The 15,488-nt window shown below is 40.6% G+C and overlaps 1 protein-coding gene across 1 annotated transcript in view; it reads left to right on the forward strand.

Annotated features, from left to right (window-relative positions):
• Nucleotides 1–11,980, forward strand: part of LOC139318738 (vomeronasal type-2 receptor 26-like) — a 28,918-nt gene extending 16,938 nt beyond the window's left edge. The window contains exons 4-5 of the mRNA XM_070946317.1: nt 9,276–9,402; nt 11,070–11,980. Coding sequence (XP_070802418.1) covers nt 9,276–9,402; nt 11,070–11,980 — 1,038 coding nt within the window. The remainder of the gene's footprint in view (nt 1–9,275; nt 9,403–11,069) is intronic.
• The last annotated feature ends 3,508 nt before the right edge of the window (nt 11,981–15,488 follow it).

Raw genomic sequence — 15,488 nt, forward strand, 5'->3', positions numbered from 1 at the left:
GAGTGGCTTTGCCATGTTTTATGGAAATCTTTCAAGGTCTTACTCGTTAAAGGTTTCTTTCTCCATCACAGTTTTAATCTACATTAAAAATGTAATGGAATAAAAGTTTTCTACAATTAACAGTAAACTTTATTCTCAGTTTTAATATTAATATATAATCATACTTAAATCTTTTCTCAATTCCGTCCCTCAAGACTTTTTTAACTAGAAAAGTACTTTATTGTAATGTTAAATTCCAAAATCAAAAGGGGGGAACTAAATGAAGAACCTGCCAGTTGTTATACCTCCTGCATCTGTTTAGAAGTAGTCAGAGGTTTCCTATTTACCTCGGTGAAGACCAGGATCTACCGGAATGGGACGTTTAGTCTCTGACTTTTCATTCTCCTCGGGTGATTCTCCCTCGACTTATCTCCTCAGCTGGCCCGCCTCCAGTCATCTGCCCTGGGGAATGGGCCACGGGCTCTTCGTCCCAGACCCTTTGACACGGCCCATTCGCAGAAAGAGGGTTCGTCCTGGGGGTTCTGCCCAATTGGCTAGAGGGGGCGTAATAGACATCCATCCAAAGGAGAGAGGTGTAAAAGAATTTGCCAAAATGACTTCCTTCCTTCCTTCCTCTCTCATCCCCCCCCCACTTTTACTGAGTGGGCTAAAGCAATAGCTCCACTAGATGGGGGGGGGTGCGCTTTCATTCCTCCCCACCCAGCATGTGAAAGGCTGTGCAGCCCCTCCCTTTTGTCTCCAGAGAGGTGGGTGGGGGAGGGAGGGAGGGAGATGGAGGGAGAAGAGGGGGTGGAATATGTTGTAGCGCAGGAATAACGACAGGCACAAGCAAGCTAGTGACAACAGCTCTTTAATTCAAGGTGAGACTTCAGCAAAGAAACACAGGCAACAGTCCTCCTTATATACTTTTCAGAAGCAACCATGAACCAATCAGAATTCACTGAACATTTGAATTTCCCGCACAAAATAGATACATACATAACAGAATATATAATTTTTTGGAACCCGGGTTAAGCAAAGTGGAGAGAATGTGTCTTTCAGAGGGGGCCATTGAGATTGCTAGGATATTACTTCCGGGCAGGGTGGGTGATGGAAGAGAGGAGACGCCTTCCCTGAGTTGATTACAACACTAGCATATTGCTCCCACTCCAACAATCCTTACTTTATGTAGAATTCAGTTCCCCAAAACAACCTCCATCTTCCTTTGTTTTATTTTGTCAGATGTAAATGCCTTATTCTATAATGTGTAAATAATATATGAACGGGGTATCAGGGGTTAACTTATTCTTCACTTCTTAATGTATTCATAATTCACCACTCCCATATCTAGCTCCACCCATTGTATATATAAGGAGCTGTTTGCCCTCACTTACTTGCTTCTACCTGTGAATATTCAGTGAATATAGAATGCCTAATGTAAATAAAAGGAGATATATTTAAACCTTTAACTCTTACTAAATTTATTGAGTCTGATCCTGAAAATATTGCAACAAGCTGGTAGCAGAGGATGGTTAATTGACTCAATAAAAACTTAAAAATGTCTAAGAAAGATAGGCCCAACACCAGGGCATACAGCAAAGAAATGGAAACAGAACAAGAAATAATCAACGAATCCACAAACGCGATTTCGAGAGAATCCGAAGAATACACCACTGAAGACGAAGAAATAATAGATGAAAATGATGACCAGGAGGAAATCGAAATAGAGAATAACAAACTCAGGTCAGAGATATTAAAACTATTGAAGAGCCAGAAGAACGATGAAAGCCTCATCGCGAACCTCCAAGATATGCTGAAGAACAGCGGAGCAGCGAGAGAGAAGCACATCACTAATGAAAAATCAAAAGACCCAAAAATAGTGAGTGATATGACTACAGAAAAAATTATTGTGAAGAAGAAAACCGGTGATCCCGCGCGAAATTTTGAATGGCAGCCATCTTGGTTTCAACAGACCTCCAGGGTGAGCGAAGCAGAGCCAATCAGAAAGCTCAATTCAAAATTTCTGGCGCGAAAAACATTATCAGACAACGAAAATGAAAAAGAAGATTCAAACACCTCAGAAGAATCCGAATCAGAAAGTGAAGGTGATTCAACAAACAATCAAATAAAATCAGCAATGAAAACGCTTTTTGCTGCTTTTGGACCAAAACTAAAAATTACAAAAAAGCTAATGAAGAAGCGAGCGAGCAAGCCAATGCCTCAAGACCTGCCCGCTCCCATTCTGACTACGAGAGCGCCGACGCCCGAACCCAGAGAGCCCTGCCGATACCGCCCCACGCCACAGACCGAAGCAAGCACCAACGCCTTCAAAGGAAGAAGAAGAGCAGCCGCCATCGTCAAGACTCCCAAAATCGAGCCAGAGACCGATTCGTCTGAGGAGGAGCAGAACGAGCGAGCCGCAACGAGGAGAACCTCTCACGACGACTCCATGGAAGAAATGAACAACGCGCATGCGCAAGACTACGCAGACGGTCCGGGAAGACATGAACTGGCGAGGAGACCGTGCAGGCTCGTTGCGAGCATCCCCACGCCGTTTTGTAACTTTCTGCATTTGCGAGACCACGGACTACCTCAGGTTGTAAGTAATGGACCTAATAATGTCGGAAATTTACCCAGTGACTTCCCAAAGCTAAGGATAGATGGCATTAATTTGCAAGAATGGTATCAGCAGCTCCAGGTTGTCTTTATGAAGGAAAACTTACTGTTTTTTATCACTAGTCCCCCAAAAAGACCTTGGACTCTAAAAATAGACTGTTTACACCATAGAGCATTTTTCTTATTAATATCTAGTGTGTCTCCTGCAATGTATCATAGCATTAAGCAAAATCTGACTGTCTCAGAAATTATTCAATGCATGTTCAATTTGTTTCACAGTGACAGTGTAGCTACCACCACAAGGATGTCTAAAGATTTCTTTTCATCTAGGATAAAACCAGGGGTTTCCATAAGTGAGCATTTAATATCTTTAAACAAAATAAGAGCTGAGCTGCATTTAAGGGGGGAGGTGATTTCAGATCAAACAATGAAAAGTGTTATTATCAACTCACTTGATCCATCATGGGACAATTATATGTCACATTTAGACACAATCAATCTAGGATACTTATCCATAGAAAGTCTATCCAATAAATTAATAGCAGAAGACAATTCAAGAAGGAATCGTTCTAACAATCACATAGAACACAAACCATATAGGAAAGTAGCTTTCCAAGAAAAATATAATGAAACATTTAAATGTCACAACTGTGGATCCAGGGAACACAATAGAAGAGATTGCCCCAAAATTTCAAAAGAAAGACATAGGTCAGAATATAGAAACAAATACAATTATAGACAGTCTTCCATGGATAGACATAGATACAGAAGCCCACCAAATTACAAAGACAATAGAGGGGGCAGAGATAATTCAAAGGATAGAAAATCTGGTTCACTGAATGGATTAAATAAACAAGACAACACTAACACACAGCAGAATGAGAACAGTAATTGGCTTATTGATTCTGGAGCAACTAATCACACCACTAATAACAAAGATATATTGTCTTCATTTGTAGAAGATAAATTTGTAATAAAGGTAGCCAACCAAGAAAAGGTTCAAGTGTTAGGCAGAGGGAATGTAACACTGCCAGGTCTAGGAAAAATAGAGGGGGTATTGCTAATACCTGAAATACCTCATAACATACTAAGTGCCATAAAACTAAGTAGAGATTCTGATATTAACATTGTTTTTTCTAAAGGAAAGGCGACTTTAGAGAAAAATAAAATAGATATAGGCACTGTAATAATTAAAGGAGGCCTACCTTATCTAATAACAAAGGAAAAATGGTTGCACAACATTGATTCAAATATGGAAGATTGTATTGAAGTAGATGATGGAAACATTAGCAACAGTGACAATGATGAATGTAAAATATTTCATGATCACAAAGATGTACACAATGAAAAAAAACCAAAAATAGGTAAGCCAATTCATGATGAGTGTGCTCACATCTTGCATAGGAAGTTAGGACATGCCAGTTTTCCTGTAGTACAAAAAATGACTGAACACGCAGAAGGTGTCAAAATAAAAAATTGTGAAAACTATTTGGAATGCTCAGTATGTAAATCTACAAAACTAAAGACTAGCCCCAGGCCAAGAAAATCCACCAGATCAACCAACCAAATTTTTGATTTAGTACACATGGACTTAGTTGGTCCACTAACTCCATCAATCACTTATAGAAAACGTTACTTCTTGACCATAGTAGACGATTATAGCCATTATGGATTTGTCTATACATTAAAACACAAAGACGAAACCTTTCAAAAATTTAAAGAATTTTATAAACGCATAGAAACACAACACAATATCAAAATAAAACAAATTATGACAGATAGGGGATGTGAATTCATGTCTAAAGAATTCTCCCAATGGTTAAAGGACAAAGGAATGTTACATTACACGTCTAGTCCATTTTCTGCGTTCCAGAACGGGATTGCAGAGAGGAAGAACTCAACATTACAAACCATGATTAGATGCACATTGGAAGATGCTGGCTTAAGCAAACAATTCTGGTCAGAAGCCTTACATTATTCCAATTACACACAGAATAGAACCTGGTCCAGCATTGTAAATAAAACACCATATGAAGTAATGTATAATAGGAAACCAAAATTGGCACACATGCACATATTTGGAGTCACTGCAGACGTACGCATACCTAAGCAACTGAGAAGAAAGGGAGAAAACGTGTCCAGAAGACTCAGATTTATGGGATATGAGACAGGCACTAAAGGGTACAGATTCATTGATAGTAATAACAAATTTATAGTCTCCAGAACGGCTGTGTTCCATGAACAGGCCAACTGGTCTAAAATACATCTTAATGAAATATTTCCAAGTAACAACAAAGATACAAAATCTCAAGAGAAAGGGACTGTAGAAAAGCAAAATATCAACAAATATAAAAACAAAACCAAAACATGGACAAATAGCCAACACAAAATAAAGACAGACACACTAACAAAAAAGGAAGCAAGATATTTGCATGATAACAATAGTAAACCTGAAAAAACAATTAGAAACACCAGAAATCAGATGCCAAATAAATACAAGGACTATATAATGCATATGGATGGTGAGTCAACGACACCTAATACATATGAGGAAGTGTTAAAACTCCCTCGTAAAGAAAAAGAAAAATGGGAATTAGCAATGAAAAAAGAGATGGAAAGCTTACAAGGATTAAATGTATTTACACCTGCAATCGCACCAAAGGATAAAACAATTATTGGTACCAGGTGGATATATAAAATTAAGAACTTAGAGGGAGGCAATACCCTATACAAAGCTAGACTAGTTGCACAAGGTTATGCACAGAAATATCCGGAGGACTACACTGACACGTATTCCCCCACAGTAAGAACCGAGAGTGTCAAAACAGCTCTAGTGGTAGCATCAGCACTTAATCTCGATGTATTCCAATATGACATACAGACTGCGTATCTACACGCAAAACTAGATAAGGAAATATATGTAAGAGCACCTCACAGTCAATACACAAACAAGAATGAGACTTGGTTGTTAAACAAGAGTTTATACGGGTTAAAACAATCTGGTAAACGATGGTATGATTGTTTAGTAAAAGTACTTAAAACCATGGACTTCAATGCCACCACTGCTGATAACTGTTTTTTCATTAAAAAGGGTGATGATTACATAGAATTTGTATTGATCTATGTGGATGACATTTTATACATAGGAAAACATAAAGAGAGAAGAGAAACTTTTGTAACTAAGCTAAATGAACATTTCTCATTGAAATCTTTAGGCAAAGTAAACAAATATCTTGGTGTTCAAATTAATAAGACTAAAAGAGGATTCAAACTTACTCAGAGAGATAAGATCATAGAGCTCTTAAACAAATGCAATCTAAGTAATGCCAAACCTTGTGATACTCCTATGCAGACTGACTTTCTAAGAAATACTGATGAATCATCCCCTGAATTCAAAGATAACACATTTTATAGATCAGTCATAGGTTCACTTCTTTATATATCTAATTGGACAAGACCAGATATCGCTTTACCCCTCAATTTATTATCCAGACATGTCAGCAAGCCAACAATGTACCACTGGGAAGCCGTTAAAAGAATATTAAGATATCTGAAAAGTACACTAGACTTTTGTTTAATATTGGAACCTAACGATAATAAAGAACCAAAGCTTACATGTTATGCGGATGCGGACTGGGCTGGAGACACCTCATGTAGAAAAAGTACATCTGGTTATATATTCCTCTTAAATGACTGTCCAGTTTACTGGTACACTGGTAAACAAGAATTAGTGGCCACTTCAACGACAGAAGCAGAATATGTTTGTTTATCTAAAGCTGCAAATAACCTTGTATGGTTTAATGATTTGATTTCAGATGTTTGGAAAAAACCTGCTTTGCCTTTTGTTATGCATGAAGATAATAAAGCAGCTATTGAAATATCCAGATCTGACGCCATTGGAGAAAGGTCCAGACACATAGATATAAAATTTAAACATGTGAGACAATTATCTCAGGATGGATTTATTAAAGCAGTGCATTGTGAAATTTCAGAACAATTAGCTGACATATTGACAAAACCTTTACCTGCTAAGCAGCATAAATACTTAACTTCTAAGTTGTATGTTTTGTACTGTCCTGAATCTGAATGTAATTGGTGTTGCATAACGAATCGGCATTTAGAGGGGGATTTGTCAGATGTAAATGCCTTATTCTATAATGTGTAAATAATATATGAACGGGGTATCAGGGGTTAACTTATTCTTCACTTCTTAATGTATTCATAATTCACCACTCCCATATCTAGCTCCACCCATTGTATATATAAGGAGCTGTTTGCCCTCACTTACTTGCTTCTACCTGTGAATATTCAGTGAATATAGAATGCCTAATGTAAATAAAAGGAGATATATTTAAACCTTTAACTCTTACTAAATTTATTGAGTCTGATCCTGAAAATATTGCAACATATTTTATCCCCCCTCCCCCACCCAATAGCCTGGTCTCCAGTTCAGAAGAGGAACCAACTGCTCTCTGGAGTGTGATCGAGTGAAATGGCCTTTTATCTCTGCACCTGCCTTCCTTTCCTTTTTCACACACACACATGTAATGTGAATGATGTAGGAATAATACAGGGTCAGCTATATGAACACTGAAGGACCCTCTTTATTCACATTATTATAAGAAAGAAATGTGCTTGTTTAGAAATTACATTAAGTCAGCTAAATTCCATTCTTGGTAACATATATCTTCTGAGGGGCCTAGTTGTCAAGAATGCAAGGATCTGAAACAAAAGTTACTTTTTAACCAAAGCAGCCATGAATCTACGCATCAGCAATTACAGAACTGAGAAGGTTGTTTAGCTAAGATAATCTTATGAACTAGAAAATAATGTAGGAATTTAGTAATTTAGAAAGTATCAATTATCATGTAACAAATGTATGTTAACCATATATGGAAAACTGCTGTGCACACAAAATCCTTTGTCTTGGAAATGTATAAAAGCAGTTGTATCAGAGCTCTTCTTGGTTCAGAATTGCAGATACAAATCTGATTCTGAAACTGCGCAATAAACTGCATCTAGCTGACCCAGGAATGTTGTTCAGTCTCATCATTCCATAACACACACACACACACACACACACACACACACACACACACACACACACACACTTCACTAAGCTCCACCCCTCTAGAGGAGCCTCAAACATGGCTAGTTGCCATATTATGCTATTATGGTGGGTAGGTGGGTGGGTGGATGGAAGAAGGAAGGAAGGAAGGAAGGAAGGAAGGAAGGAAGGAAGGAAGGAAGGAAGGAAGGAAGGAAGGAAGGAAGGAAGGAAAAATTCTCTTCTATTGGACTCTTCCAGACTTGGTTAACTAACTGGTTGCAGAAAAGGAGGGAGGGAGGAAGGAATGCTTTTAGCCCGCTCAGTGTCCCTTTATTGGGGGGGGGGAGAGAGAGAGAGGGAGGAAGGAAGGAAGGCATTTTGGCAAATTCTTTTACACCTCTCTCCTTTGGCTGGATTTCTATTAATTGTCCTCTAAAGAATTCTCATTTCCAATTAAACCAATTCTTCCATTTGAAATACTAGGTGAATATTTCACGCTGCAATTCTAGCATTGAATTTAGTGAGACTTACTTCCGAGTAAACCAACTGTTCCTCCTGTATTGGTGGGGAGGGGGAGAGAGGAAGGAAGGAAGTCAGGCATTTTGGCAAATTCTTTTACACCTCTTTCCTTTGGCTGGATGCAGGGGTGAAATGCTCCCGGTTCAGAACGGATCGCCCGATCCGGTAGCGATGGCAGCGGGTGGTTCGGAGAACCGGTAGCAAAAATCCCTGCGCGCCCCCCCCCCTCCATGCCCAGCTGAGCCACAGGATCATCAGAGGCTTCTTCTTTTTTTTTTTTTTAACTTTTAAAAGCATTTTTTCTACTTCTTCTTCCGCGGAAAAAAATGCTTTTAAAAGTAAAAAAAAGCCTCTGATGATCGCGTGGCTCAGCTGGGATTGTCAGAGGCTTTTCAAAGCATATTTTTAACCACCTCTTCCGCTGAAGAGGTTGCAGAAAAAAATGCTTTAAAAGTGTCTCTGATGATCCCAGCTGAGTTGCCTGACCTTCAGAGAGACTTTTCAAAGCACTTTTTAAAACGATCAGGCAACTCAGCTGGGATCATCAGAGAGACTTTTAAAGCATTTTTTTCTGCAACCTCTTCAGCGGAAGAGGTGGTTAAAAAAATGCTTTGAAAAGGCTCTGACGATCCCAGCTGTGTTCCTGATCGGCAGAGGCTTTTCGAAGTAATTTTTTTTCATTTTCAGAAAAAATGCTTTGAAAAGTTAAAAAAAAAAAAGTTGGCCACGCCCACCCAGTCACATTACCCCCCCACCAAGCCACGCCCACAGAACCGGTAGTAACAAATTTTACATTTCACCCCTGGCTGGATGTCTATTATGCTCCCTCTCGCCAATGGGGCGGAACCCCCAGGATGAACCCTCCTTCTGCGAATGGGCCGTGTCGAAGGGCCTGGGATGAAGAGCCCGTGGCCCATTCCCCAGGGCAGATGACTGGAGGCGGGCCAGCTGAGGAGATAAGTCGGGGGAGAATCACCCGAGGAGAATGAAAAGTCAGAGGCCAAAAGTCCTAGACCTGGATCTAGTTGTCTAATGTCCATTTCTACCTCCACTTTCCATGGACGGAGAGTCCTAATCTCTTTTCTTTGGCATTCCTTGTTTTCCTGCTCAGTCCTTGCCTCAGTCCAAATGTGTGGAAAGTTGTCATCCTGGATTTGTCAAGAGGGCTCGAGAAGGACAGCCAGTTTGCTGCTACGACTGCGTTCCTTGTCCGGAGGGGACCTTCTCCACTCAGGAAGGTGGGTCACACTGAGGAAAACGGGAGGCTTTGTGGAACTGGATCCATCCAGAGTGTTTCCATGAAAGTGCAACTTGAAGGACAGATTGAAGCTATTTTCAACCTGCACAATTTCTTTTCTAAAGGGAGGAAGAGCAAAAAGACTTGGAAGGAGGGGCTGGGAAGAGATGGGAGGAGGGGGGTGGCAGATTGGACAAGCTTTACTAATAGTAGAGAAAATATTTCTTCTCCTTTTGTATATATATACGAGTCCTCCTAGGCTTATCTTTCTAGGAACATCTGAGTTCTCTGAAGCTTGATGAATTGTCTTAAGTTCACCTCCAGAAAGGCTCATTGCAAGGGGTTCTACCTGGGCTCCCCTTGAGGATCTCTGAGAAGCTGCTGCTGGTTCAGAAAGAGACGGTGGGGATTGTTATGGGTGGAACACATTGCATCTGTGTTACCTTTCCTTTTCAGTACCCTTTCTGGATTATTTGCAGGACGCACTTTTTCTGCCAGCCAACTAGATTTCAAAATATAGTATCCTCCAAATTCGGCATATGAAGAGATACCCTGTGGCACAACTCAGGATGTTTGCTTAGAAAGATAATCTGATTCATTATTTACCTCTAATAACGATGTAAAAAGGATGTGGAGACTCTAGAAAGAGTGCAGAGAAGAGCAACAAAGATGATTAGAAGCTAAAACATATAAAGAGCAGTTGCAGGAACTGGGCATGGCTAGTCTAGTGAAGGACTAGGGGAGACATGATAGCAGTCTTCCAATATCTCAGGGGCTGCCACAAAGAATAGGGAGTCAAGCTATTCTCCAAAGCACCTGAGAGCAGGTGTCAGATCCCTAAGAGTGATACTGCCAATCAATTGGGAGAAGGGGGAGGCTTGGATTCGATTTAATAGCATTGCCTGTGTCAACAGATATTTTACAACCTATATCCTGGCACCAAAGAGCCCTGAGATCCTCTTAACATGGAGGAATGTTTATGATAGCCATGTGGGTTGTTTCACTTTAAAGGATAACAGCATGAATGCATGTTTGTTGGGGTTCTCAGAGAAAACATCTTCACACTTGTGTATTGGCTAAAATCTGCATTCTGACTTAAAGGGAGGGGTCTCTATTGCTTTAATCTTACTTGTCTTGCCTAAGGGTATTCAGATCTTGCTTTAATTTGGTTGTTTTCACTTCTTTTCAATAAAAGGATCCTTTTGAACGATCATGTTTCAAGAGTCTTTACTTTCCTAAATTGGAAGGAGAGGCAATCCTTAGAGCAGGACAAGAAGCAAAGGGTGGAAACTAATCAAGGAGAGAAGCCATTTAGAACTAAGGAGAAATTTCCTGACAGTTAGAATCATTAATCAGTGGAACAACTTGCCTCCAGAAGTTGTGAATGCTCCAAAACTGGAAGTTTTTAAGAAGATGTTGGATAGCTATTTGTCTGAAGTGGTGTAGGGTTTCCTGCCTAGGCAGGGGATTGGACTAGAAGACCTCCAAGGTCCCTTCCAACTCTGTTATTATATTATATTACAATATAGTTTCCTATGAATATTCTGTACATTAGATAGGAAATAATTATCATCATAGGACTTCCTCCAACTTCATAGACTTAGCTATATATTTTTATATATTTAAAGGGCAGAATGTTAAAGAAATATTGCTTTTTCCTTTTCTCAGATACAGAAAAATGCACCAAGTGCCCAGATGATAAATATCCAAATGAAGACAGAGTCCAATGTATCCCCAAAGTTGTAACTTTCCTGTCTTATGAAGAACTTCTGGGCATCATCCTGGTCTCTTTTGCCCTACTCTTCTTCCTAACCACAGGTCTTGTTTTAATCATCTTCATTAAATACCGAGAAACTCCCCTTGTCAAAGCCAACAACCGGGACCTCTCCTATATCCTCCTGGTCTCCCTCCTGCTTTGCTTCTTGTCTCCTTCTCTCTTCATTGGTCAACCAAGGAAAGCCACCTGCCTTCTCCGACAGACGGTCTTCAGCATCATCTTCTCTGTTCTTGTTTCTTCTCTCTTGGCCAAAACCATCACAGTGGTGCTTGCCTTCCTGGCCACAAAACCAGGAAACCGAGTGAAGAGATGGTTGGGGAAGAGCTTGGCCAACTCCATCATCCTTTCTTCTTCTGCTGTCCAAATTCTCATCTGCTCCATCTGGCTGGGAGTTTCTCCCCCCTTCCCTGACTCTGACCTCCACTCCCAGCCTGGAGAGATCATCCTGCAATGCAACGAAGGGGCCGTTGTCATGTTCTACGTCACCCTCAGCTACATGGGCTTCCTGGCTGCCATCTGCTTCACGGTGGCTTTCCTGGCCAGGAACCTGGCTGGGGCCTTCAACGAAGCCAAGCTGATCACCTTCAGCATGCTGGTCTTCTGCAGTGTCTGGGTGACTTTTGTGCCCACCTACCTGAGCACCAAAGGGAAATACATGGTGGCTGTGCAGGTCTTCTCCATCCTGGCCTCCAGTGCTGGTCTGCTGGTCTGCATCTTCATCCCCAAGTGCTACATTATCCTTCTAAGGCCAGACCTCAACACAAAGGAGTATCTCACAGCCAGAGTAACTGTAAAAACATGAGATATAACACCATTATGATATTGGAAGAATTATTAAAGTTTCTTTATTTGAAAGGAGATATTATTTACATTTAGATAGTATGGGGGAATCAAGAAAATCATATCTATATGTTACATAATTGGAAATTGTTGAATGACTGGCATTCTTGTAGATCCCTTTCCTTTCAGCTCAATATATTTTGCCAAAGAGAACTCTGTAGAAGTCATTTAGAGGAATTTGCTGTTCAGCAACAGCTACTGAATGTGACACCTTATAAAAAATAATGTGGGCACTTCTTCCTACTGACAGCAGCTATAAGTGTGTGTGAGAGGGAGAGAGAGAGCAGGAAAAGAGGCCAGGAGGAAGCTGTGGGAACCAAGCACCAGCCTGGTTGCCTGATCTTCTCTGTGAAAATGCCGGAATGATGTGAAATGCCATGTTTGACTGGCTCTCAGCTGAGGAGGGAAATCTTCATCCCTCTTATATAATTCTTTCTTGATTTCCTCATAAAAACTTCCTTTGCAGAAAGAGTTCAGCAGAACAGCTGTCTGGGATTTCAGTTTGGGATTGTTTTTATTTTGGTGTGTACTTCACACCAAAATAAAAATAAAAAGGTAAATAAAAAAACTAAAGTGTGTAAAGAAATTTCAACTTATATTTATTCTTTCATCAACCAGAAACGGCCTTTCATCGTTTTCAGGCCGTTTAATTTTTCACTTTACAATTTGTACGTAATGCATTTCTTCTTTGTGAAGGGCTGGACAAGATGTCCAGAGCAGGGGTGGGTTCTAACATTTTTTACTACTGGTTCTGTGGGCATGGCTTATTTGGTGGGCATGGCTTGGTGGTCATGTGACTGTGTGGGTGTGGCTTGGTGGTCACGTGACTGGGCGTGGCTTGGTGGTCACATGTCTAGGCATGGCTTGGCGGTCATGTGACTGGGTGGGCGTAGCTGGGTGGTCATGTGACTGGGTGGGCGTGGCTAACTTGACATCATTCACATCAAGGGTTAGGGTTAGGGTGCCTGGCCTCTCCTCGCCTCAAAGGCCTCAACGAGATACAATTTCCCTGTCTATTTATTTACTACTACTGAACATCCAAAATATAATATGCCATATGTGTACATACATATTACATAGTATAGTGTATAGGCACACAAAAAGATATATTATCTACTATACATACTGTATGTGTGTATAGTATAGTTTATTGAATAGCCCGAAGGCCTTTTCAAACAAAACAGAAGAGAAAAAGGGAAAAAGATAAAACAGTTACAAAAATAGCAATCTAAAAATATATGATAGATGACATTAAAATTTTACCATATCAAATTTCAATAGGTAAGTTGCCAAGACTAGAAGACTAGATAACCCAAATAGGATAGCTCCTCTCTAACTGAGCTCATCTTTCTTACAATCGATAAAATTTTCCTTGATATAACTGGCTTGTATTGCCGTCAACCTTTTAAGGTATCGAGTGATCGCTCTTACCAGGGGAGGAGAGTCAGCCCTCAACAGAAATGCTAATTTTTGGCTTATATTCCAGTGGGGAAATTTATTTATAATTGGGGACAGATATTGATTTCTAACTTCCTGATAGAGACTACATTCGAATATTATATGCGCCATGTCCTCCACGACGTTTACCCCACATATGCATATTCTTTTGTCATACGGGATTTTCCGATAACGGCCAAATCTAACGTTGGTATCTAGAAGTTCGAATCTAAACTTAACAAATAACTGTCTCTCCACTGATGGCATTTCTAAATATAAATACTTTTCCAGGGTGAAAGTTGTTTTAACTGCTGTCAGCAGTTTAAGGGAATGATTAGTTGAAAGGGTTGCCATATCCATTTGCCCATGTATATCTTTAATCCGTTGTTTAACTTGGTTCAGTGTGTCACACAACGGGAACCCTACGCCCTATCGGTTCAATATTTCTGACAGCCGGGTTAGCCAGGAATACCTTTGAGGATTTGAAATCTGCTGTTCCTCTAGACATATTTTAGGGAGTCTGCTGGCATCCATCTGGGTATATGTGTGTGTACACATACACACACACACACCTCTTCTAAAACTATACACATTCAACCTCACTACATTTGGAAAAACACACCCAGAGTCCACTTTCTGCCACATATTTAACTATAACTTCTGTACATTTAGAACATTACACACACCTTCAGATTTACTTCCCTAGCCTGCACGTGACTGTTAGAGCCAGGAGAGATCATGGAAGGAGTAAAATGTAGTGAAACTCACTTAACAACGCTCTTGCTTAGCAACCAAAATTTGGGGCTCAATTCTGGTCATAAGCCAAGGACTATCTCTGCCTTTCTCTGCATGGCAGCCTTGTCCTAGTAAACTCCTTCTCCTTTCTGGCAATTTTCCTCTCTGTTAGAGGCACCAAAATAATCCAGATGATATAAGGTTTCCTGCTGGAGCAGGGGGTTGGACTAGATGGCCTCTAAGGTCCCTTCCAGCCCTAGATTGCTGTCCTGTTTCAAAGCGTCTTCTGAAGCCACGTCTAGTGCCAGGGTTTGTGTTCCTTCCTTCCTTCCTCTTCTTTCTTTCTTTCTTTCTTTCTTTCTTTCTTTCTTTCTTTCTTTCTTTCTTTCTTTCTCTCTCTCTCTCTCTCTCTCCCTCCCTTCCTCTTCCTTCCTACATTCTCTCTTTCTTGTCTCTCCCTTCCTTCCTTTCTTTCTCTTTCTTTCTCTTTCTTTCTCTTTCTTTGTTTTTTTCTTTCTTTTTCTTCATTCTTTCTTTTTTCTCTCTCCCTCTTTCCTTTTCTTTTTCTTCTTTCTTTCTTTGTCTCTCCCTTCCTTCCTTTCTTTCTCTATTTGTTTTTATGTCTCTTGCTTTCTTTTTTCCTTCTCTCCCTTTCTCTTTCCTTCTTTCTCTCTCTCTCTCTCTTTCTTTGTCTCTCTCTTTCTTTTAGTTTTAGTTTAGTTTAGTTTTATTTGATTTGTATACCGCCCTTCTCCCGAAGGACTCAGGGCGGTGAACAGCCAACAATAAAATACATACATACAAAATTTAAAAGCAGGAATAAAATCGAATTAAATAGTTTGGCCCAGACAGATTAAAACCCCAATCAATTTAAAACAGATTAAAAATATTAAAATATTAAAATTATTTAAAAAGAGGGAGAAAAGTTAGGCCAGGCCCGCCTGGTGAAATAAAAAGGTCTTTAGAGCGCGGCGGAAGGTGCACAGGTCCAGGATCCTCCGTATCTCCGGGGGGGGGGCTCGTTCCAGATAGTAGGTGCCCCCACAGAGAAGGCTCTCCCCCGGGGGCCGCCAGTCGACATTGTTTGGCCGACGGCACCCAGAGGAGCCCCTCTCTATGAGAGCGTACCGGCCGGTGGGAGGCTATTGGTGGTAGTAGGCGGTCTCGCAAGTAACCGGGTCCTATGCCATGGAGCGCTTTAAAGGTGGTAACCAAAACCTTGAAGCGCACCCGGAAGACCACTGGGAGCCAGTGCAGCTCGCGCAGGAGGGGTGTTACATGGGAGCGCCATGTCGCTC

The sequence above is a fragment of the Pituophis catenifer genome, unplaced genomic scaffold (genome assembly GCF_029215685.1).
Source record: "Pituophis catenifer annectens isolate HBS135680 unplaced genomic scaffold, rPitCat1.0.hap2 SCAF_6, whole genome shotgun sequence".
In the NCBI taxonomy this organism is placed as follows: Eukaryota; Metazoa; Chordata; class Lepidosauria; order Squamata; family Colubridae; genus Pituophis; species Pituophis catenifer.